Raw genomic sequence first — 25,680 nt, 5'->3', positions numbered from 1 at the left:
GAATCTTAATTAGTAACCTTGCAGTCACTATGTGACTGCCGTGACTTGTGAATTATGAATAAATGAAATTTTGGATTATTAAATAATAACTTTTGTTAAATTGCACTGTACTTTCTTAAATATTGACGATTTTAAACATATAAGCTCATCCTGATGTTACGCTCATCAAGAGATTTCATGTGAGTACCCACATGCATTTTTGAAATATTTTTCATATATACATATATATAATATATACAAATATATGAAATATATGAAAAATTGATGTGGGTACTCAAATGAAAGGTCTCGAAGAGTGTAATGTCGGGGTGAGCTTATATCTTTAAAAATGTCATTATTTCACAAGATATTTGTTAAATTGCACTGTACTTTCTTAAATATTGACGTTTTTAAAGATATAAGCTCATCCTGATGTTACACTCATCAAGAGCTTTCATTTGAGTACCCACATGCATTTTTGATATATTTTTCATATATACATATATATAATATATGAAATATATAAAAAATTAATGTGAGTACTCAAATGAAAGGTCTCGATGATTGGAATGTCGAAGTGAGCTTATATCTCTAAAAATGTCATTATGTCACAAGATATTTATTAATTTGCACTGTACTTTCTTAAATATTGACGTTTTTAAAGATATAAGCTCATCCTGATGTTACACTCATCAAGAGCTTTCATTTGAGTACCCACATGCATTTTTGATATATTTTTCATATATACATGTATATAATATATATAAATATATGAAAAATTGATGTGGGTACTCAAATGAAAGGTCTCGATGAGTGTAATGTCGGGGTGAGCTTATAACTTTAAAAATGTCAATAGTTCACAAGATACAAGATCATTTCTTAATTATGTATCTAGAGATAGAGCATTTTCAAATCAAGACCTTTGCAATGACACTAAATTTAAATAAAAAAAAAAAAAAAAACGATTTTATCATGACTATCCTGGACACAAAATTTTTTTATTTTCTTAATAATATAAATTATAATAAATGAATTGTTAGGAAAAAAAATATCAAAATAAAAAAATATTTAATTAATAATCTAGTTTTATTCAATGAATTTAATCGTTCTTTATTTCTCATGCATCGGAGTAATCGTAATTAAAATTTGTTTGCACGTTTAAACAAGACAAGGAGAATAAAATTGTGAGTACAATAACAAATTGCATATCTCACAGGTATAATTCAAATTTATACATTATATAGTCTGTTACCATGTTATAGTTCAGTAGGTGTACAAGTGTATTTTTCTCTCAGTACAATAACATCTAAGCAATAAAAACAAAAATATAGTAATATAATAAAAATTGACAGACTATTTGTTTTTTAGTGATTTAGTTTTTTTTTTTTTTAGCACGATCTCAAGACCGATCAACACTTTTTTTTATTTTTAATTATATAATTAACATGATTAAATAATAATTAAAAATCATTTCCAGTAGCGATTCGTCCCAAGAGGCCGTAGGCACTGAATTTTAATATTTTATTTTTTCACTGTCCACTTTACGAGAGACATTGTCTCAATCTATTTTCATAATCATTCCATTTTTATTTTTATATTTATTATAATTATAATATTTTCTTCTTCATTATCATTTTTATTTATTTTAATAATTATTTTTAAAACCATTTTTATTTATCCAAAGTCACACATGATTGAGAATTAATATTTAAAAACCTCTCAATCAAATTTAATATTCAACACTGAGTTTTAATAAAACTGATTTATTAAATATTTTTCAAACCTATTATTTTTTTTTTTTAAACTGTCGATGTTGCAAATAAGCGATGTGTGTACATTACTTCATATATTTATATAGATCTATATATGTATATGTATATCTATATATATACATATATATATATATACCACGAATTAATCCTGTTGTGTAATTGAGATAATAAGTAAATGGTCCTTCATCATCATCATCATGATTATCTGTTCAATTATCATTCAATATTTATCTTCATGTTCTTTTTATTAATTATTTATAATTGTTAACAGCATCAATTAAAAGCCCGTTGCTACTGACGTGAAGAATTTCCTCGTCCTCGTCCACGTCCTCCATCACGATTATGTTCCTAAATAAAAAAAAAAAAAAAAAAAAAAAAAATTAATTATTACATAATTAAGAAATGACCTTGTATCTTGTGAACTAATGACATTTTTAAAGATATAAGCTCATCCTGATGTTACACTCATCGAGACCTTTCATTTGAGTACCCACATCAATTTTTCATATATTTATATATATTATATATATGTATATATGAAAAATATATGAAAATGCATGTGGGTACTCAAATGAAAGCTCTTGATGAGTATAATATCGGGATGAACTTATATCTTTAAAAATGTCAATAGTTAAGAAAGTACAGTACAATTTAATATAATTAAGAAATTACCTTGTATCTTGTCAACTATTGACATTTTTAAATATATAAGCTCACTCCGACATTATACTCATCGAGACCTTTCATTTGAGTACCCACATCAATTTTTCATATATTTCATATATTTATATATATTATATATATGTATATATGAAAAATATATCAAAAATGCATGTGGGTACTCAAATGAAAGCTCTTGATGAGCGTAACATCGGGATGAGCTTATATCTTTAAAAATGTCAATATTTAAGAAAGTACAGTGCAATTTAACAAAAGTCATTATTTAATCGAGCAAAATTTTATTTAATTATTAAACAAAAAGAATTACCTTGCGTTGATGATGCGAATGTTGAGGATGTTGATGGTCTCTCGAATCATTGTGATGAGAGTGAGGCCGTCCGCGTGGCCCGCCAGCAGGCGGTGAGTGCTGCTGCTGATGATGCGGAGGCGGCTGATGGTGATGATGATGATGCTGCTGCTGCTGCTGCTGCTGGTGCTGAAGATGCTGCATAGCACCAGGGGGTGGCCCCTTGCGCTGATCTTCTTCAGCCTGTCGCCTCTCGTAGTGACCAAAGTCATCAAAAATACTCGTAGTGTGCCGATACGTGTGCAGAATCCTGAGTACATGTACCCCCTTGGCATGGGGGACCTCTTGTGCATCCCGTGAGTTAGTCACCGGCTTGTTTTCGTTGTTCTCCAATCTGATATGGCGCAGCTGAGTATTGGGGACATCTTTAACATATATCCAGCGCACGCGGAACTGGCCCTTCCACTTGTCCTGCGACCAGACCGAGCTGTTGCTGTGGTAGTCCACAGAAGAGACCATTTGCGCCATGCCGCAAAAGTGTCCCGAGCCATTCACCGAGAAAAATAAATACAACGGTGCTCCATCTCTGTTAGCCTCTTTGAACGCCTGATCAAGTCTTTTATTCCCGTGCTCAGTGCTGCACCAAATCTCGTATTTTATTGACCGATGGATGTCGTCCTCCGAGTACGATTTAATAACAAAAAATCTGGCACCAGGTGCTGTCTGATCAAACTCTCCAGGGTTGTAGTCGTTTTTGACCTTCAGTTCGTCGAGGACTGGGTGTGAGAGCGTGGGACCGGGTGGTAAATGCGGTGGATACTGTTGTGGTGGTGGCGGTGGTGGCGCCTGATTCTGATGCTGGTGTTGATGTTGATGTTGATGTTGATGTTGATGTTGATGTTGATGCTGCTGCTGATGCTGATGCTGATTATGATGATTTTGTTGAGCTTGATGATGCTGCTGAGGCTGAGGCTGTTGCTGTTGTTGTTGTTGTTGTTGTTGTTGTGGTTGTTGTTGTTGTTGTTGTTGTTGCTGTTGAAGCGGCTGCTGAGACTGTGGAGGATGTTGTTGATGATGCTGATGTTGTTGTTGTTGTTGTTGTTGTTGTTGTTGTTGTTGTTGTTGTTGTTGTTGTTGTTGTTGTTGCTGATGTTGTTGAGGCTGATTTTGTTGAGGCTGATGTTGTTGAGGCTGATTTTGTTGAGGCTGATGTTGTTGAGGCTGATGCTGCGGCTGGGGCTGCTGCTGAGCCATTGGATGCTGCAACTGAGGCCCTGGACCGTGTAACTGTTGTGGTCCAGGATGTGGCTGCGGCGGAGGCGAAGAAGGCTTCCAACTTGGCGGCGGAGTCGGTCTCTGCCTTGGAATAACCGGCGGAGTAACGACCGGCGGCGGAATTTGCGGCGGCAGAGGAGCCTTTGGAGGCGGAGCTGAAGACTTGCCCTCTCCCCAGGTCCCAATGTCCATATTGTGTTTCCCAGGAACGATAGGAGGTGGGGGCATGCCGGCTTTCTTCTTCATCACCTGGCTGGTGGACACTGGCGGAACTGGCTTGGCCGGCTGGCTGGCGACGCTCGCCCAGGTTATTTTCCGCTGCTCCTTTGGCTCGGTCTTGCTCTGGGAAGACATTTCGTGACGGAGCTGCTCGCCGGATCCTAGGGACAGACCGGCGACGCCCTGCTCTATTTTCATCTCGGTGTAGTTGTCGTTGCCTCTGGGCTGGGGGTAGTACTCCTCGTAGCGGGCCTTCCTGGGCGTCCCCCAGGCGTTGAAGTCCCCGTTCCCGGCTGGGAAGTAGTTGAACGCTGGCTGGGCCCCGAAACCGCTGAACCCTCCTGCTCCTGCTCCGGTTGCCGTGGAAAACATCTGGTCCATTCCACCGCCGTAGGCATCGTGGCTTATTTGACCGCCGTAACCTGACAAAAAGGCAACTGGATCTGTCCCATTAGACCAGGTACCATCGCCTGCTCCAAATGTTTGATATTGAAATGACGTATTGGTGTAGTAAGGATAAGGCTCACCGGTACCGATTGTTGGGTAGTTTGAGTGGTGCTGCGTGTTGTTACCTCCTCGCCATGAATCGAAATTTGACTCGTCCCCGCCATGATCACTTGCTTGGTGCTCCTTGGGACCATTGTTTGCTGGAAGTTTTAATTATTAGTGCAATAAATAAATTATTTATTTAAAGAATTTGTTTTTTTTTTTTTTATTTTTATTAAATGTTAATTTAAGTATCGTAAAATTATTATTAATACTGGTATATAAATATCATTAAATTATTAATAATCCTAAAGTAAGCCGACGCTTTTAATTTTTTTTCAATAATTAAATTAGAACAAAAAAAAAGATTTTTTTAAAACTGCATTTAGAGTTTTTAAAGTTTTTTACAAATGAAATTTTTTTTGTAATAATTTTTTCAATAAAAAAATATTCTAAAAATTTTTAGATGTCGGCTAACTTAATTTATGAAAATTAATTAAATTAGAACTATAAAAATTGCACGTGTAGTTTGTAAAATTTTTCAATAAAATAAATTAAAAAAATTTTTAGATGTTGATTAATTTAATTTTCATGAAAATTATTAGCACATTTTTATTATTTAGCCAAACGTCAGCTACTTGACGTATAAAAATGATTTTCTATAAATACTTGTGGATAAAATGAAGAATTACAAACAATGAGTTTGTAAACTTACTCTGATTTGCTTGTCCTTTCATCCGCTGCATTACGTAGCATGTAAAAACAGATTAAAATCTTTATACAGCAAGGATTCTCCAAATATTTAGAAGCGGTTGATGATAACGAGAATGACGTTGTCCTGGACGACAAACTAACCTGATCTGGCACAGTACCTGCCAATCCAGCTGACATAACCTGCCTGCAGGTCCAATCACCCCGGAATCACGAGGATAATAGTGGTCCAGGTAACCAACAGCCGGATAATAATTAAACTGCGATGCCAGAGAAGCCTCAAAAATGGATTGGAGTACCGGCTGGAGTTTGACCGCTCCAAATCGGGCTTCCAAAATAATTGAGCGCTATTAAAAAAATAACAAAAATGACAATTAAGAGACCGAAGATAAATCCTGGCAGTGGTATAGTAGTCGAGTACTTAAGCTAAGTATTTAATAAGTTTAAGATTAAATAGTAAATTGTAAATTGTAAATTGTGTAGCAGTGGCAATGCACATCAAGGTCTTTTACTTTTAGTGTACACACTCACACACGCACTCTTTGTCTCCAGCTCTCTCGGCGTTATTAAACGTCTTATCTCGGGTCTCGCTTCAACCCTCCCGGCTTAGGTACTACTTTTTTCTTTTTTCTTCCACCGTTTATTCACAATCAAGTGATATATATTTATTTAACTGTATGTCTGATGGTACGCTGACAAACGCTCCAACTACTAAACTCTTTAAGCGGCTATTGTTTTTAGTGTCACGGGGACCACTTGCTAACGCCGATACAGAGAATGATGCTTTTTTAATATCTTTAATTGTATTTTTTATTACTGAGAATCACACACACACACACACACACACTATATATCACCCAATAGATAGACAGAAACTCCGGAGTCGGAGGTATTATAATTGCGTGACGTCCACTGACCCCCGATCTACCTACCACCTATGGGTTTAGAAAACAACTACTCACTTTTTAAATATTTTTATTCTCCGTCGCCATTTTTCTTTTCATTTTTTCCAAAAAAATTTTTACTAAAAAAATAGTTTATTTATTAAGCTGATGAAACTTTTTACCAAATATTTTTTATCGCTTGGTTGACAGCTGATAACACACACACACACACTTGCGTAATGTTTGATGGGTAAACACTTTTTCCCGCGGTTAGAAATAAAAAAATAAAAAAAATATTGATGATACTGAAAGAATCAGGTATGAGATAATTTTTTTTTTTTTATATGACATTAAAGTTAGCCGACATTTAAAAATTTTTTATGATTTTTTTTATCAAAGAATTATTACAAAAAAATAAAAAAAAAATTTTTAAAACTTCAAAAACTATAAGCGCAATTTTTCAAAAATATTTTTTAGTTATAATTTAATAAATTAAGCAAAATAAAAAAAACAAAAATGTCGGCTAACTTTATTATTATTTAAAGTTAGCACTAGAGAATTTTAAAAATTTTTTTAACAAACAAATTTATTGTAAAAAATTATTTTTAAAAAATTGCATTTTTTATTTTTTTAAATTTCTACGTCAATTTTTTTTTGCCATAATTTATTTGTTAAAAAAAATTATTAAATATCTGCTAAATTTAACTTCATATTTTTTATAATATTAAAAATTAGCCGACGTTTTAATTTTTTTTTAAATCATTAAATTAGAACAAAAAAATATTTTTTAAAAATCATTTTTTCAATGAAAAAAAATTTTTTTAATTTTTGAATCTCGGCTAATTTTTTTCTTGACATTTATTTTAAAATAAAATTTTTAAATGACATTCAGTGTAAAAAAAAATTCTAAGGTTTTAAATTTACAAAAATAATTTAAGTACACTGTAAAAAATTTAAGGTGAATTTTTTTACCAAAAATTATTTACACTGACCTAAGTAATGTATTTTAAAAATAATTTATTTATTTATTAATATAATTTTTATTAATGAAAAAAAAAAAAAAACAAAAAATGTTTAAATGATTATAAGCACCAGACAAAATGATTTAATTAAAAATAGTAAAAAGCTAATAAAAATGATTAACAAATGTATTCTATACATGTAATTATAATAATATTAAGATATGATAATTATAATGACGTAACAATATTGCTTTGTCGAGTAAAAAATATTTTACACCTGATTGCAAACATTAAAATAATTATTTTTACACTTTACTCTAATTATTGATTTAGATTTTAATCTAAAAATATATTTTACACGCGGTAATAAATATATTTTACTATAACAAATATTTCATTATTTGTACCTTTAAAAACGTTTCTTTTTAATGCATTATTTACTTTTCTCTTATTTTGGATATTTAAATATTTAAAATTTCAATACAATGAGTAGTAATTACTCAAATTTACGCTAACATTTATAACGTATCTACATGACGACCGACTAGTAATTAAATTTATTCAGTAGCTAATATCTCTTACTCATTATTAAATATTATTTTAATATTTTGAACCATTGATTTAATGCACTCGTTCATAAAACTCTACATTATGCACTCTAACAAATTTGTACTTTCAATTTAAATTTTTAAATCAATAATTTAAATTATTTAAATCAATAATTTAAATTATTTAACATTGTGAACCTTAAATATAAATATACCTTTGTGGAAACTATTGATTTTTTATTTATTAATATTATTATTATTTTAAAAAGAAAATTATTTATAATAATTTTTTTTTCTCAGCAACAGTTGTTTCAAGATAATTCACCTATCGGCGCATTTTGAACCCAGAGATCGTGAATAAACGTATACAAATCATCGCTTACAGCCACCTGAAATGGAATAAATTTAATTAAAAAAATTCAAAAATATTAATTATTAACTAGCAACCTTGCAGTCACTCTGTGAATACTTGAACTATAAATAAATAAAATTTTGCTTTATTAAATAATGAATTTCGTTAAATTGGAATGTAACTTCTTAACTATTAACGTTTTTGAAGATATAAGCTGATCCCGATGTTACACTCATCAAGAGCTTTCATTTGAGTACCCACATGCATTTTTGATATATTTTTCATATATACATATAAATATATGAAAAATTGATGTGGGTACTCAAATGAAAGGTCTTGATGAGTATAACATCAGGATGAGCTTATATCTTTAAAAAGTAAATAGTTTTCAAGATATAAGGTCATTTCTTAATTAAATTAAATTGCACTGTACTTTCTCAACTATTGAAATTTATAAAGATATAAGCTGATCCCGATGTTACACTCATCAAGAGCTTTCATTTGAGTACCCACATGCATTTTTGATATATTTTTCATATATACATATAAATATATGAAATATATGAAAAATTGATGTGGGTACTCAAATGAAAGGTCTCGATGCGTATAATGTCGGGGTGAGCTTATATCTTTAAAAATGTCGATAGTTCACAAAATACAAGGTCATTTAAAAAAAAATCGATTTTATCATATGACTATCCTGGAAACAAAATTTTTCTTATTCTCTTAATACGATAGATTAAAATAATTTTTACTTTGTAGGGTGTGGGATTGAGACTCCTTTTATGATCAGTTCTAAGTGTCTTCAAAGATTCGCTGACTCTATTCCTAATATCTTGAAGCACCGGCAAGGGGTTAACAATTTTTCCGTCTTTCCAGTAGACCTAAAAGAATTTCCAATAATTAAAACTGAAAATAAAAAAAATATCTAAATATTAACCTTGTGCAGAGTTTCAACGCGCGTCGGAATAACATAAGCTCGTTTAGACTCTTGGAAAGGATGTCTGCAGAGTACCCGAGTCCCGACTTGAGGAGCAGGTTCATCGCAGCGCTGAAGTAAATCTATCAGAGCATGTGAGTCAGCTCCGTACAATCTGTAAGCGTTTTTTCTCCCAGGTATCGTTATTTTGTCGACCTCCTGGCTTAGTTTTATTCTCGGGTGGTTGTTTATCTCTACCATTTTGTACACACAACCTAAAGCAGGTTGCCGCTGGCAAGTCACCAAGTGTGTTCCCACTCCGAAGCAGTCGATCTGGTGGTTCTGCTCATTCAAGCTCATTATTGTCTCCTCGTTGATGTCGTTCGACGCGACGATTGTCATCTTGGCGAACCAGGGTATGTTGAAGCGCTCAGACAACTTGACAAATGTGTCACGAGCCGCTTGACTTAGGTACGCGAGATCTCCGCTGTCGATTCTAATACCTACTGCGCGGTAGCCAAGGTCTGACAGTGCTAATGCCACTGCACAAAAATTTAATAATCCACTTCTGTAAAATAAAATTTTTTAGAATTTATTTATTTATTTTTATTGATTATTTTTCATCAATTTATTCAAATGATAAATGCAATTCAAATGGTTGATGAGTTCCTTTTTTATTTTTTTTTATTCCAGTCGATGTTGAATAAAAATAACTAGCAAACTTGCAGTCACTATGTGACTGCCGTGACTTGTGAACTATGAATAAATAAAATTTTGCTTTGTTAAATAATGAATTTTGTTAAATTGCACTGTACTTTCTTAACTATTGACGTTTTTAAAGATATAAGCTCATCTAGATGTTACTCTCATCAAGAGCTTTCATTTGAGTACCCACATGCATTTTTCATATATTTTTCATAAATACATATATATAATATATATTTTAAAGATATAAGCTCATCCTGATGTTACACTCATCAAGAGCTTTCATTTGAGTACCCACATACATTTTGATATATTTTTCATATATACATATATATATATATATATATATATATATAATATATATATATATATATATATATATATATATATATATATATATTATATATATAATATATATAAATATATGAAAAATTAATGTGGGTACTCAAATGAAAGGTCTTGATGAATGTAACATCGGAATGAGCTTATATCTTTAAAAATGCCAATAATTTACGAGATACAGGGCCATTTCTTAATTATTGACATTTTTTAAGATATAAGCTCACCCCGATGTCACATTCATCAAGACCTTTCATTTGAGTACCCACATGGCAATTTCTATATATTCTATATATATGGTATTTGTGAAATATATAAAAATATAAAATATATGAAAAATTGATGTGGGTACTCAAATGAAAGGTCTCGATGAGTGTAACATCAGGATGAGCTTATATCTTTAAAAATTTTAATAGTTGACAGGATACAAGGTCATTTCTTAATTATGTATCTAGAGATAGAGCATTTTTGAATGCAGCCTAAATACTTATCATAATAAATTGACTATCGGTGAGAATGATATGAAACCTTGAAAAGGCATAAATTCAAATCAAGACCTTTGCAATGACACTAAATTTCACTAAAAAAACCCATTTTATCATATAAATACACTGGCCACAAAATTTTGCTTATTCTCTTAATAATATATATTATTCTCAAGAAATCGTATTTGGTTTTTAATTCTTGAGAATCAGTATCCGAATTTTTTATTTATTTCAGTGTGTTTTTTTTTTTTTTAATTTAGCTAATTGTAATTTTAAAACTAAGGCTGAACTGGGAAAAGCACTATATAAGGTAGAATTTTTTTTTTCAATCCAATTGTTAGAATTTTTGTTTGAAATATTAAGAAAAATAATAAGATAATGGATGGATGATGGATGATTGGCGAGTGATGTGTAAATAATAAAATAGCTCTCAAGCAGCAGCAGTAGCGTTTCAATTATTAGTAAAGTATAAAAATAAAAAGTAAATGAATAAGGAAAAAAAAGAAAAGGACACAACACGAAATCATACCTCACACATAGTTCTCCCAATTCGCCTGGTTTAAATAAGTCATGGTTGTAAGTTGGTGTTTTTGTAAGACATTGTGATGTCTCTTGTTGATTAGGAGGAGTACTATAACCATTCTTGTGTGATTCGTTATTTATTGTAGAATCATTACGGCTATTAATATTATTATCGTCATCTTTGTATTTATTATTTTCGTTGTTTACACGTGACTGCCTCTCGAACGATGATTTAATGCTACAAATACACTAATGTTAGACAGAATATAATTAAAAAAAAAAAAAAAAATAATAAAACAAAAACAATTTTTCCAACTCTATACGCGTCAATTGATCTTCATGACATCATCCTATTTTTTTTTACTTGATTGCTTTTAATCGCCGCGACTTGTATTAATTTATTCTAATAATATCCTGACATTTATGTTAAATGATCTCGCAGAAAAAATATCAGATGATTGTTTTTAAAATATAAATAAATACCGTCGGTTTGTTTAATTTTCCAACGAGTGTATTGTATCAATAATAATTATTATTATTATTAAGCTTTAAGCGGATAGTAACTCACAGCAGTATTTTAATAGACAAAGTATAAATAAAACATTTAAAAAAAAATAAACACAGCGTGATGTCAAATTTTTCACTGCCAATAATTCTAGACTGGCTTGATTACCTTTTTACATCATAAGTATCCACAAGTGCCATAAAGCCGTCCGGAAATGCTATTGCAAAACTAACTAGTGCTGCTAGTTCGCTATCTGAAGCCTCCATAACAAGAGCCCCTAAGTCGGACGCTATTTGCTGTCGATACTTGCATGATAGTTTTAATAAATCAAACTCTTCACCGGTTTCTTTGTGCAGAAGACACTAATTAAATAAAAGAAGGAATAAGTTAATAAAATATTTTAGTTATTTGGGATTTTGATTGATTAATTAATACATACTCGTAACTTTAATTCGTCTATTCCGGCAAACGAATTTATGTAAGCGTGAGCATGGGTACCACGTACGGGAATATCATAAAGTTTTCCAGCTAATACATTACTTGTGCCGTCAAATCCACCTGAAATTGAATAGTAAATTTATAATTTAAAAAGTAACTAGCAATCTTGCAGTCACTATGTGACTTTTGTTAAATTATACTGTACTTTCTTAAATATTGACGTTTTGAAAGATATAAGCTCATCCCGATGTTACATTCATCAAGAGCTTTCATTTGAGTACCCACATGCACTTTTGATATATTTTTCATACATACATATATATGTTATATATAAATATATGAAAAACTGATGTGGGTACTTAAATGAAAGGTCTCGATGAGTGCAATGTCGGGGTGAGCTTCTATCTTTAAAAATGTCAATAGTTTACAAGATACAAGGTCATTTCTTAATTATGTTAAATTGCACTGTACTTTCTCAAATATTGACATTTATAAAGATATAAGCACATCCCGATGTTACACTCATCAAGAGCTTTCATTTGAGTACCCACATGCATTTTTGATATATTTTTCATATATACATATAAATATATGAAAAATTGATGTGGGTACTCAAATGAAAGATCTTGATGAGTGTAACATCGAGATGAGCTTTTATTTTTAAAAATGTCAATAGTTCTCAAGATACAAGGTCATTTCTTAATTATGTATTTAGAAATAGAGAATTTTCGAATGCAGCCTAAATACTTATCATAATAAATTAAGATAAGACTATCGGTGAGAATAATATAAAACATTGAAAAGACACAAATTCAAATCAAGACCTTTGTAATGACACTAAATTTCACTAAAAAAAAACCGATTTTATCATACGACTATCCTAGACACAACATTTTTCTTATTCTCTTAATAATATAGATAAAATAAAAAAATAAATTAATCAAACATAAAGAGAATCTTTGAGTTAGTTAATGATAAAAGTTTTCAAGGTTTTTATTATTACGACCTAGATTTAACTGTACAATAAAAGTAAATAAAAATCGATAGAGTAATTAACACGAAGTGTCTAGAGATAGTTTTTAAAATTAGTGGTTTTAGTTTTAAGCAATATCCATGAACTCATGGTACTAACAAGCACGGACTATCGACTTAACCGTTTCTTGATAAACAGTAAACTACCCGTTGTCATGGAGAATTTTTCGTCAATTATATATTATATACTAGGTATATAATTAATTACTCCTATTTTTATCTAGGTAGTTATTAGATTATAATCTCTTAAGTATTTAAAACGGAGTTTCAATTATTCGTAACTAGTGACGAATATAATAAGCTTGCCTATGTAACTGTACTTGGAGGCGCTAAGCCCGCCGTCAGGACCTTGAGCTCTTCTCAATCCAAATTCGAGAAGCGAGACATTATTGCCAGCTGCCATACGATATCGTGCAGCATTTGTTGCCATCAGACTTGCGTAATTTACCAGCGTGAGGAGTGTTGTCTCCAGCAATTGGACCATTATCAGTGGACCTTCTACTCGAATCAATGGAACTCTTTAAGAAAAATAAATATTTTTATTTACAATTGCCATTTCAATCATATAAATATATATGTTCACCTTGGAAATACAGCGGAGCCTTCCTCTATCGCATAAAGAGTTACGCCTTTGGGTGTTAGGCCTTTTAAATATTCAAAGAATTCTGGTTCTATCGATGAAGACATCGTTGTTTTCAAATATTCAATATCTGGAATTAAAAGATAATTTTTGTTATCTTGAAAAACTTTTGTGTAATTACTGATTAAAACTAGTTTTATTACAATTACTCTTTTACTACTGTAATAATTATTGTGTAAATAACAGTAAACTTTTATGAAGCTATTTTAATTATTAATATTTTTTAAGATTCAGTAATTATTTATTTTATTACTTACCACTTTCGGAGTATTTAAACTTTTGCATGAACTTTAAACACTCTCCCAGGCCAGCAAAAATTGTAAATTCTCCTCGGAAAGGATTCTTACGAAAAAATAAATCAAATGTCGTGTAATCATTCATTTTTCCACATTTCCAATAGGCATAGGCCATTGTTATTTGGTATAAATCTAAAAAAAAAATAATAAATAATTATTATTAATCAATAAAAAAATAATAGTTTAGCAGATGAAAATTAAGTTAGCCGATATTTAAAAATTTTTAGAATTTTTTTTTATTGAAAAAATGATTACAAAAAAATAAAAAAAATTTTTCACTTGTAAAAAACTTTAAAAACTGTAAGTGCAATTTTTAAAAAATATTTTTTTGTTCCAATTTAATTATTAAAAAAAAATTAAAAAATTAAAATCGTCGGTTAACTTTAGTATTATGTTTAGCAGACGTCTAAAAATTTTTGATTTTTTTTATTAATTAAATTACAACTAAAAAGATATTTCTAAAAAATTGCACTCATAGTTTTTCAAGTTTTTTACATGTGAAATTTTTTTTTTAATTATTTAATTGAAATTTTTTCAATAAAAAATTTCCAAAAATTTTGGAAATCTGAAAATTAAGTTAACCGAAATCTAAAAAATTTAAGAATTTTTTTTTTATTGAAAAAATTATTACAAAAACATTGAATTTGTAAAAAACTTGAAAAACTATAAGTGCAATTTTTAAAAAAAATTTAATTCAAGTTTAATAAATGAAAAATAATAAAAAAATTAATAACGTCGACTAACTTTAATATTCTAATATTTGTTTGATGGTTATTTAAATTATTATTAATAATAAAAAAATATTAATTATAAATAATATTTAGTGGCTTAATTAAAGAAGAAATGATACGCATTTAATTATGATGTAATACTGATAATAATAAATGACTAAAAAATTCACGAGTCATTAATTTTAAATTATAATTTGTCAGTAAATGATTTAAAAAAAATAAGAAAAATAATTTATGAAAGAATTTATTATAATTTGTGTCTGAATAAAAGAAAAATATTATTATTTTAATAAGATGATTAACGATTGAAGGTTAAAATAATTTGAAATGAATAATTAAAAAAATAATAGTAATTAATAAATAAAAATGTCAATACCTGTGAGTAATGGTTGAACCACACTATTCTGCTGCGTTCCATTTGATAATCCTTGACAATCGCTGTCGTGTAACATTTTTAAATGTAAATATTTCCTTTTTTAAAATTAACAAACACTAAATTTTTTTTATTTTTATTGAAGACTGAGAGAGATGTTTATAGAATACACCGAGTTGTTTTTTATCTTGCTTTTCTATAAACAGAAAATAAAATGAATGAGGACGATTGAGGAGGAAGGAAGAACGAGAAGGAGAATCTGAAAACGAGAGTTACTATTGTTGTCGATTGTCAAACTCGCTAGATGGCGATAAATAGTTTTTTTTTTTTAAACCTACTTGAATGAATAATTAATGGTGACTGTTGCGAAATGACAGTTTGGGATTTTTTTGTTTCAATTTAAACTCAAATTTTAATCCGACAGTCTGAAGCCGAGAAGCTTTGACTTTCACTGTCACGAACCAACTAGCGTGTTTGGACTCTGAACATCATGTTTATATCCTCATATTTATATACCTATATATAAGTAAATACCCTCTCTCTTTTTATTACCCGTATTATAATATACATCTTTTCTTTTTTAACGTAAGTACACATGAAAGCTTTTACAAATATAAATCAAGCTAAACTTGAATGGATCGAAATGCTTTCTATCAACTACTTATATATATTTACATTTATCACTAAGTATATAACAATGATGTTAAATTCTTAAAATCAATATCAAGATTTGAAGGTCATCATAATATGACAACGTTAGCAGTCATTTAATTATTTTTTAATTTAACAAATACATTTTTTTTTTATAAAAATTAATTTTTCAGATATTTAATAATTTTTTAAATAATATAAATAATAAATTGTGGCAAAAAAAATTAACATGTAATTTTTATAAATTAAAATGACACTGAAGTTGACAGATATTAATTTTTTTAGAATTTTATAGCAATTAAATTAATTAATAAAAAAGTTCCACATGTGAAAATTAATAAAAATTACAAGTGAAAATTTTTAAAATCATTTTTTTATTATAATTGATTTATTTAAAAAATTATTAAATTGACAGCTGACGGCTAACTTCACTATTATAAATTAAAAATGCAATTTTTTTGTTTAAAAAATTATTAAATATCTAATGAATTAATCTTCATCATCAAAATTGAGTTTTTATATTAATAGTGGATTTTTATTATCGATTAAAATAAAAGAAGATTATTTTTTAGGATTATTAATCACAATAATTAAAGTATATCTTCACTTATGAATAATCACTATGATGTACTTTTATGTATAATTTATAGTTTAACTTGAATTTTAATAATTTTTAAGTTGATTTAAACTTTTGAGCGCTATCGGAAGTTTTAATAAAAATTGAAAAGTTTTAAACTTGAGTGATTACATCAAGTATATTATATACATTGCCCATATTCATGAAGATATATAATAAGTTTGCATGTTAAGAACACAGATAGAAATTTAAACTGCAATTTTTCGCACTGCAGTAAAATAAATTGATTGATAAAAATAATAATGATAACATTGATTAAAAATTATAAAATCACAGATAACACTATAAAAGTTATTTTATAAAAGATAAGATTAGTGAAATATTTAGAAATTATAGTGAAGAAATAGTTGATTGATTTTTATGGTCGGGAATGAAAGAAATTATTTAGTACAAGCAATTCGATGTCATTTATTTAAACATAATTACCCAAATAGGTAAAACAATTAATCTACATGAAAAATAACAATAATTCTTCTGGGTACTAACAGCAAATAAATATTTAAACTGATATTGATCCCAAAATTGCTAATTTGTGCAATTCCATTGGAAGCTTGGACATATTTTATTAATTATTATTATTATTATTATTATTATTATTATTATTATTATTATAGTTATATTTATCACACAGACAATTCTATATATTTGTACATCTAGCTATAATAATAATTAATTATATAATCTAATTCTATTCAGACTTATCGTTTTTATTAATATTAAATACATGTTTTATATTTCTTCAACTAATATAAAACTATCGACATTTAATTGTTAAATAACATTGGAAGTAAATAAATATTTAAAAAATAAAAAACTAATTTGACACTTAATATTTTTACAGTCTTCATATCGCTTACATTGACATTATTTGATACCTTGTGTAATAAGTAATAACTAAACTAATTTTATCCACGATTTTATCTACTTCGGTAATTAAATAATTATTTAAAACATTATGTGCAGTCAACAAATAAATTTAACAATATATAATAAATAATTACTTGATTATTATTTTGTTTTTTTTTATACTAACTAATTTTCTTTGGCAATTATGCGATTCGCGTTAGCTACGAAGACCCCGATTTTATCACAGACCTACATTTTTTTTTTTTTTTTTTTAAACATTTATATTACAATTGTACACGGAAAAAAGTAAACTGTAATATTCACTCGGATTCCGGTTAATTTTTATAGTTTCAAACAGTAAAGCGGACATTGGGGTGGCAAAAATATAAATATTACAGAACTTAATGTAGAAAGTATAAAAACCACAATTTATACGACTCTTTAATCTCAAAAAATTACAGTTTCAAACAGTAAAAATTGCCATTTCAATATATAGTCCATATTATGAGGAGAAGTGGAACTTAGATGAAAGAGAAGGGGGTCTTACTCTGAGAGAATTTAACATTTGAAATAGTAAAAATTATACTTTTAAAATATACATTTTAACAGTCTAAGCAAGTCAATAATTACAGTTTGATTTTTAGCGTTGCGTTTAAAATTTACCATTTTACTTTGTAAATATTGACGTTGTTTGTTTTAAAAATTTACTAACTTTATTTTATACTTTTTACACATCATAAGATCATTTTTTAGGTACCAAATGATAAATATCAAAGTCTGAATTCTTAATTATTATACTTAAACATTTTAGACATTTACATAGCGAATATTACTGTTTGAAATAGTATTTTCTTCCATGTAAAGAGTAAATTGTAACGTTTATATGGTAAATATTACATAGTGAATAGTAAAATCACGATTTTACTGTTTGAAATGGTAATTTTTAGCAGTTTATCATTACTCATTATAAATCGACTGTTATTTATTACAGTTTACTTTTTTCCGTATACATATATATATATAAGGGTTTCATAGTGCGCGATAATTATAATAATATTGAGATTATTTTACAGATATGAATGATTTGATAGCTGGTGTAACGAAAAATATATAAATAAATCAACGAACAATAATACTGTTATTGTCTTTTTTAAATAAAAAAATCATTTAGATCTGTAAAATTATCTTCCATGTATTAAAAATTGTACTCTAATATTACTAAAAAATATAATTTGTCCTGAGACACGTTAAAAAATTATTTTTCTATAAAATAATTCATTTTACTGTGTAATAATAATAATAAAATAATTAATACTAAAGTTAGTCGACGTTTTTCATATTTCATTAATTTATTTATAACAAAAAAATATTTTTAAAAAATTGCACTGACAGTTTTTTACAAATGAAAATTTTTTTTGTAATAATTTTTTTAATAAAAAAAACTGCAAAAATTTTTCAAATGTCGGCTAACTTAATTTTAATACAAAATAAATAAATAACAACAAAACTTATCTCATAAGATCGGCCGCGCGTTGTCTATCACGATGTACTTCTTTGGGGTGCATGCGTTTTCGATGTGAAAAACAATTACCAGAGCTGGCAAATGCTTTGGGGCAATACGGACACTGATAAGGTCTCGCTCCAGTGTGCTGATTAATATGAAACTTCAAGTCCTGATTGCGCTTAAAAGTTTTATCACACAGTGGACAAGCATGAGGACGTAAATCTGAGTGAGTAATGCTGTGAGCACGCAGCGTTGAATTTGTTGGGTAAACTCTTCCACAAACACTGCACGGAAATTGGATACCGCCGTGGTACTCTTTATGCCGATAAAGATTTGATTGCGTCTTGAATCTGAAACAAGTTAGATAAATAATCAACAGCCACTTATCTTTACTTCTAAGAATTCATTTTAAATATATTAAATAATTACATCCGTCCGCAAATATCACAGCCGTACTTCCCTTTAGGCCGATGAGTTTCTAAGTGTACTTTTAGATTGCCTTTGGTTGAGATTTTTTTATTACAAATTGGACAGACAAAGCTGCCTGATGAATTATCAGAAGTATTAGGCATCAGTACGCCGTTGTTTGGAGTGTTGTTGTTGATGTTTAATGAAGAAATTGATTTTGAATCGTCGTAATGACACTCGGCGCGGGGTATGTGAGACCACAGATGATTCTGTAGATTCATTTGGCTTTCAAATATTCGTGAACACAATGTACAATTAAATTGTTTGTTTAGCAATTGATCTTCTGTTTCTGGTTCATCGTCTTCTTCTGAGTCTTCATTTAAATTAGATGAATAATTTTTTGGCTCTTCATTTGCACTTAAACTGTCTCTAAATAAATAAATTAATTACAATTATTAATTTTTTAATTTATTTACTTAATTATTATATTTAGAAAAATAGATTTATGATATTAAAATTAGCAGTTACTTTAAAATTTCTTAATTTTATTTTCCAATAAAATTATTTTTAAAAAATTGCATTTTTTATTTTTTTTATTTTTACGTCAATTTTATTTTTGCCATAATTTTTTTTGCTATAAAAGTATTAAATATATTTTGATGGAATTTTTTTTTGAAAAGAAGAAATGTAAAAATTAAATATTAACTATAATTAATTTTTGCCATAATTTTTTTGCTATAAAATTATTAAATATATTTTAATAGAATTTTTTTTTTTTTTTTTTAAATAAATGTAAAAATTAAATATTAACTATACTTAAATTAATTTTTGCCATAATTTTTTTGCTATAAGATTATTAAATATATTATTATTATTATTATTATGCTTTACTTGTACACCTCTCGGTTTTTACAAGGCTAATTCCTCTTTTTCTCCTAGCTCTACGCTTTTTCTATTTCTCATATTGGACCTCAGCAAGTCCCACCCGACACTTCATTTCTACTTTTAATTTTTGCGGCTGTGGACCGACTTGTGCTTTCTGTACCGTATTCACCCTGAACCTCACCTTCTCAGGCTGTTGGAACAGAATCATGGGGAAACCACAGAGAAAACCCATGATAGTACAGTCGGAACTGGGCTGTCTACAGTGATTGATAAGAAACTCTTCTTTATCGACCACTGGAGCATTAGGCCCCTCTCCTAGTGTGCAGAGATCCCTCGCGCTAGCCAACGCTGACTAAAGTGGTCACCCATTCAAGTTGTTGCTTACCCTGATAGCCACCTTACCTATAACTTACTGTCAATCTACGTCCGCAATTTGAAGCAAACTTGACGGAAAGAGTTGGCAAAGCGAGCGATTACCTATTAGTTACCTATAACTTACTCTGCAAATAGACGTCAAAAGTTACTGTACAAGTATTTCCGTCAAATTGTAGTAAAGTTGAAAGGTAATTTAACAACAAGTTTGATTGTTAACTTGTATTCAAGTTGCGACCGTAGATTTCCGTCAATTTGCTTACAACTGTTGTTGAGTGAAGAATTACCGCCAACTTGATGTATAAATTAACTGTAACTGCTGGAAGTCAACAATTAACTGAGAAAGCGCTGGCTATCAGGGTAAATGTGTGATCGCCCAAGTCAGACGTGTGCCGCCATAATTTATAGCTAAATTTGTCATTAAAGACAAATTTGGGAACTGGGGAAATAAAGGATAAAGGGGGGAGGAGGGACCTTACTCAGTAGGAATTTTTCGGTAACCGAAAAAATAATTCAGACAGCCCAGACCGGGACTCGAACCCGGATCATTTGGTTACGCGCCAAAGGCTCTACCAGTTAAAGCTATCCGAGACATTGTCCGTAACTACCATTCCGTCACCTAATAAGACCTACCGAGTAATAAACACCACCGTCCATCTTACGGTAAAGAGCCATATTAAAGCCCGGCTATCTCTGCCACTTCCAGAGGCTGGCAACGTAACGTAACGCACATATTTTTAATTATAATCACTGTAAAAAATATTGGTGCGTGCTGGGATCGAACCCGGGTCCCACTCTTTCGAAAAGCGAGCACCGAGCCGACCAGGCCATTGCCAGCCTTCTAAAATTATGAAATATATTTTAATAGAATTTTTTTTAAAAAGAAGAAATGTAAAAATTAAATATTAACTATAATTAATTTTTGCTATAATTTTTTTGCTATAAAATTATTTAATTAATTTTAATATAATTTTTTTTTTTAAAAGAAGAAATGTAAAAATTAAATATTAACTATAATTAATTTTTGCTATAAAATTATTTAATTAATTTTAATATAATTTTTTTTTTAAAAAGAAGAAATGTAAAAATTAAATATTAACTATAATTAAATTAATTTTTGCTATAAAATTATTAAATTAATTTTAATATAATTTTTCTTAAAAAGAATAAATGTAAAAATTAAATATTAAATAATTACTTTGTATAACTTTTATCATCATCAGAGTTATATTCAGATTCAGGAGTGATAGAACGATCTAGGCCACACTGAAGAAAAATCATTGGATCAACTTTAACTTCCATTTCTTCAGTAAGTATTGATTCATCTTCAATCGGGCGTACTGACAAGTGAGACTCGTCAATTTCGTCCTATTTTTAAAACAAATTCACCCATAAAAAATTCACCAAAATAAATAAAATAAATAAAAGAAGAAATTACCCTATTAAGAATGGATCGAAGTAAGAATCCCTTATCTCTTTTCCCATCATCATTGTCATTAATTTGTTTAATATCGCCGTCATCTCGTCCATAGTACTGCAATTTAAGTTTATCTTGCGCTCTGCGTGCCAATGTAACAAAGTGATGGATGTTTTCCAGTCGCTTGATACACATCGAGCATACAATTTTCGGGAGTCGATCTTCCGAAGATACCTATAAATAAAAAGATCAATAAGCCCAATTAAATTAATAATTAAATAACACGTGCGTCCGGTTATTCAATAAAATAAAATAAAAATAATGATTACGTCAAAGAGACAATTTTTAAATTTGCTGACGTGTTTGATAGCTAGCTGTTATATATGATATCTTCCCTGGAATTGTATTTATAGTGAGTGATAAAGGCCAAAGAGGCGGGAGACTATGAGCTTCATTATACATGTATTCACTTGAAAATAACTACTGCAAATATAGATGTAGAGTATCATTCTTTCTCGCTTTATCTTTGTTTCTTCTATACATTATTCTACTCTATTCGTCGTGTTGCCTGATTCTATTATACTCACGGCAATCGATAAAATGCTAATTTTTCACACTTTTATGGATCGTGCGCAATCGTCATTTTTTTATTTGATTTGATTTTTTTAATTTATTAATTACACTTAATTATAATTAATTACACCTTGTTTTATAAAAGAAGAAATAAATAAATAAATAATTATTTAAGTGACTTACCAATATGTAAAGATATTTTCCTATCTTTGTTTTAATTTATTAATTAAACTTAATTATAATTAATTACGTGAAGCTACACCTTGTTTTATAAAAGAAGAAATAAATAAGTGACTTACCAATATGTAAAGATATTTTCGTATCTTTGTTTGAAGATGATTACATTTAGCATCTTCATCAAATATATTAACTACATCATTTTTATCACTTATATATTCAGCACATATTCTACACTGTAATTCATCTTTATTTAAATCACAACATGCGTTTCCGTTCATTTCAATTTATATTGATTAATTAATTAATAATTTAATGTTTCTTCTTGTTTAATATTAAAAAACAAAAAAAAATAAAACACTAAATAATTTCTTCTTTAATAATAATTATTCAATATAATCAATAAAAAATTTAATTAATAATACAGATCATTAAGAATAAATTTCTCTTGAAGATATTTTGCCGCTAGTGTCGTCGACCTTAAGCTCACGCATTTTTCTCAGTATTTATTTTAATAAACAAATTTAATTAACCATTTAAAACAAGCCAGGATTTACACATAAAAATTAATTTAAGTGATTGTGAGTAATTATAATAAAATTATGATGATAAACATTGATTGATAAGCCCGCGTGGCATTAAACAGTTTAAAATTGACAGTTTGATCCAAACACCAATCGTTAGTAGAAAAATAAAAAAAATTATTTTTTTATTATTAATTATATCCTCGGCTAGGATTTTACTTTTTTAATATATTGTTATTATCGTGTTATGGACCACGAGATTGGTGAGATTACTCTGACGCGATCTCGACGCTTTAAAAAGTACGTCGGCGCCGGGCGTCGGCGTCTCCCCCAAAACGAGTGCTCAATACAAAATATATAATAGCATTCGTCGATTTTAAAAATCGTAGTAGTAGTATAATACATATATCTTTATATATTTTATATACCTATAATTCTTCTTGCTATATACAGATAGTTATGTTCTATGTGTACGTATATGTGCGCATTAGAAATTTTATTTGAGCTGCAATGCGTTTATATATCATTATTTAATTATTATAAAAATTTATCAATTATAATAATAAATAAAAATATTTACTATTTCTTCTATACTAAATTTTAAAAATTAAATTAATTATTTTTTAAATGTTTCTTTGCTTCAATTTAATTTTCTAAAAAAGGATTAAATTTAAACAGTAATTAATTATGATTATTATGATAACAATTAAAATAAAATAGTTGCAAGTAAAGAGACAGCAATAATATCTCTCACTCTTAAGAAATGTTAAAAAAAAATCAATACTTAATAATTATCAATTAATTGCAAGCAGCACATGCGTATATCACTCCCAATTTATTTTTTATTTTTATCTCTACTTAATGAAACAGTAAATGTCTCCGAAAATTGGGTCATTTTATCAGATTTTGATATAAAAGAAAAAAAAAATTCATTCCAATATCAATGCAAATGATTTTCAATTATTTTATCCCAATTAACCACAAATAAAATCTGAAAATGTCAAAAAAATAAATTAAATAATAAAAACAATGTCTAAATTATCTTATAAAAATTTTGAGTACTTACTGTGCAGCGTAGTTGAAGATCCTCTGGCACTGTGGTCGAAGTTTGTGTCTCTGGATGGAAAAATAAAGAGAGTCAAGGACGAGCTGCTGAAAAATGACAGAGTGATTGAAATAACTGGAAAAAGCGAGCGTAGTAACAGCAAAGATTACATACCAACCTCACTGACCTGTCCTTCAGATTCCGAAGCTTTTCTCGATATAGAACTTCCGATTATAGTGTTTGTATTAAAAAATCTCAAGCTTGAAGGAAAAATCGAATTTCAGGTCACTATTATAAGTAAAATTAATAATAAACTAGCAACCTTGCAGTCACTATGTGACTGCCGTGACTTGTCAACTATAAATAAATAAAATGTTGCTTTCTTAAATAATCACTTTTGTTAAATTGCACCGTACTTTCTTAAATATTGACGTTTTTAAAGATATAAGATCATTTTGATGTTACACTCTTCAAGAGCTTTCATTTGAGTACCCACATGCATTTTTGATATATTTTTCATATATACATATATATAATATATATAAATATATAAAATGTATGAAAAATTGATGTGGGTATTCAAATGAAAGGTCTCGATGAGTGTAGCATCGGGGTGAGCTTATTATATCTTTAAAAATGTCAATAGTTCACAAGATACAAAGTAATTTCTTAATTATTGATATTTTTAACGATATAAGCTCATCCCGGTGTTACACTCATCAAGAGCATTCATTTGAGTACCCACATGCATTTTTGATATATTTTTCATATATAGATATATATAATATTTATAAATATATAAAATATATGAAAAATTGATGTGGGTACTCAAAGGAAAGGTCTCGATGAGAGTAACATCGGGGTGAGCTTATATCTTTGAAAATGTCAATAGTTGACAAGATACAAGGTCATTTCTTAATTATGTATTTAGAGATAGAGCATTTTCGAATGCAGCTTAAATACTTATCATAATAAATTGACTATTCTCGACAAAAAATTTTTCTTATTCTCTTAATAATATAAATACAAATAAAATTAACATTAAAAAAATTTTTTTTATTCAGATTAATGACCAGTGCAATTTTCGACGTCGCTTCGTTTTGGTAGCAAACACAGCACGTGAAAAAATAAAAAAAGTAACATCAACAACAGCATTTATACCTCTGACACTTGCAGACAATTGGAACAAGCTTGAAATAAATTTATCAACTCTGTGCAAAGACACTTATTCTACTGATTACAAGTCATTATTACGGATAAAGTTACATCCTAATTTCCGGTACCGGCGTATTTATTTACAAGAGCATCATTATGAGCAAAGTAATGACGTGATCGACGAACTTCACCAAGCGCTGGTTAATTTTAGTTCTTTAAAAAATAAAAGTTATTCTAATGAGAATAAATATTGCCAGACACAACCAATTATCAACTCTAAAGTTACGTTGAAGAAACGTAAAATGTAATTAATTAATTAATTAACAAGTTGGTAATGTGGAATCAT

General features: G+C 28.8%; 4 protein-coding genes across 20 annotated transcripts; 1 reads left to right on the top strand and 3 right to left on the bottom strand.

Moving 5' to 3' along the window:
* Positions 1 to 1,746: 1,746 nt before the first annotated feature.
* On the bottom strand, positions 1,747 to 6,314 carry LOC123260675 (YTH domain-containing family protein 3-like). Of its 10 annotated transcripts, none has more exons than XM_044721924.1 (5): positions 5,554 to 6,314; positions 5,414 to 5,438; positions 3,751 to 4,859; positions 2,740 to 3,720; positions 1,747 to 2,099 (listed from the first exon to the last, which is right to left on the bottom strand). In XM_044721924.1, exons 1-5 carry the CDS (start codon positions 5,587 to 5,589, stop codon positions 2,043 to 2,045), a joined length of 2,208 nt encoding a protein of 735 aa, XP_044577859.1. In that variant the 5' UTR covers positions 5,590 to 6,314; the 3' UTR covers positions 1,747 to 2,042. The 10 variants fall into 10 exon arrangements, with proteins under 10 accessions (XP_044577859.1, XP_044577860.1, XP_044577864.1 ...); XM_044721925.1 differs by having other exon boundaries at positions 1,748 to 2,099; positions 2,740 to 2,844; positions 2,878 to 4,859; XM_044721929.1 differs by having other exon boundaries at positions 1,748 to 2,099; positions 2,740 to 3,840; positions 3,925 to 4,859.
* Positions 6,315 to 7,810: 1,496 nt separating this feature from the next.
* On the bottom strand, positions 7,811 to 15,638 carry LOC123260677 (nicotinate phosphoribosyltransferase). 6 transcript variants are annotated; one of them, XR_006508490.1, is made up of 12 exons: positions 15,417 to 15,637; positions 15,144 to 15,336; positions 13,998 to 14,168; positions 13,684 to 13,810; positions 13,407 to 13,618; positions 12,070 to 12,188; positions 11,799 to 11,992; positions 11,133 to 11,363; positions 9,096 to 9,642; positions 8,911 to 9,039; positions 7,985 to 8,192; positions 7,811 to 7,941 (listed from the first exon to the last, which is right to left on the bottom strand). XR_006508490.1 is itself a non-coding variant. In XM_044721931.1 (11 exons), exons 1-10 carry the CDS (start codon positions 15,217 to 15,219, stop codon positions 8,115 to 8,117), a joined length of 1,884 nt encoding a protein of 627 aa, XP_044577866.1. In that variant the 5' UTR covers positions 15,220 to 15,637; the 3' UTR covers positions 8,043 to 8,061; positions 8,111 to 8,114. The 6 variants fall into 6 exon arrangements, 1 of the variants encoding a protein (XP_044577866.1); XR_006508489.1 differs by having other exon boundaries at positions 15,144 to 15,399; positions 15,479 to 15,637; XR_006508488.1 differs by having other exon boundaries at positions 15,479 to 15,637.
* Positions 15,639 to 18,702: 3,064 nt separating this feature from the next.
* On the bottom strand, positions 18,703 to 24,283 carry LOC123260678 (zinc finger imprinted 3-like). Of its 3 annotated transcripts, none has more exons than XM_044721935.1 (5): positions 24,201 to 24,283; positions 21,882 to 22,094; positions 21,642 to 21,811; positions 19,208 to 19,615; positions 18,703 to 19,128 (listed from the first exon to the last, which is right to left on the bottom strand). In XM_044721935.1, the coding sequence occupies exons 2-5, from the start codon at positions 22,053 to 22,055 to the stop codon at positions 18,783 to 18,785; spliced, it is 1,098 nt and encodes a 365-aa protein (XP_044577870.1). In that variant the 5' UTR covers positions 22,056 to 22,094; positions 24,201 to 24,283; the 3' UTR covers positions 18,703 to 18,782. The 3 variants fall into 3 exon arrangements, with proteins under 3 accessions (XP_044577870.1, XP_044577867.1, XP_044577869.1); XM_044721932.1 differs by lacking the exon at positions 24,201 to 24,283 and adding an exon at positions 22,733 to 22,968; XM_044721934.1 differs by lacking the exon at positions 24,201 to 24,283 and adding an exon at positions 22,190 to 22,552.
* Positions 23,852 to 25,642, top strand: LOC123260680 (cilia- and flagella-associated protein 20-like). Its single transcript, XM_044721939.1, has 2 exons — positions 23,852 to 24,463; positions 25,244 to 25,642. The coding sequence occupies exons 1-2, from the start codon at positions 24,164 to 24,166 to the stop codon at positions 25,640 to 25,642; spliced, it is 699 nt and encodes a 232-aa protein (XP_044577874.1). The 5' UTR covers positions 23,852 to 24,163.
* Positions 25,643 to 25,680: the final 38 nt, after the last annotated feature.

This window comes from Cotesia glomerata, linkage group LG3 (genome assembly GCF_020080835.1).
Source record: "Cotesia glomerata isolate CgM1 linkage group LG3, MPM_Cglom_v2.3, whole genome shotgun sequence".
Taxonomy (NCBI): Eukaryota; Metazoa; Arthropoda; class Insecta; order Hymenoptera; family Braconidae; genus Cotesia; species Cotesia glomerata.
The sequence above is the reverse complement of the archived record's forward strand: the minus strand, read 5'-3'. Positions and strand labels throughout refer to the sequence as shown.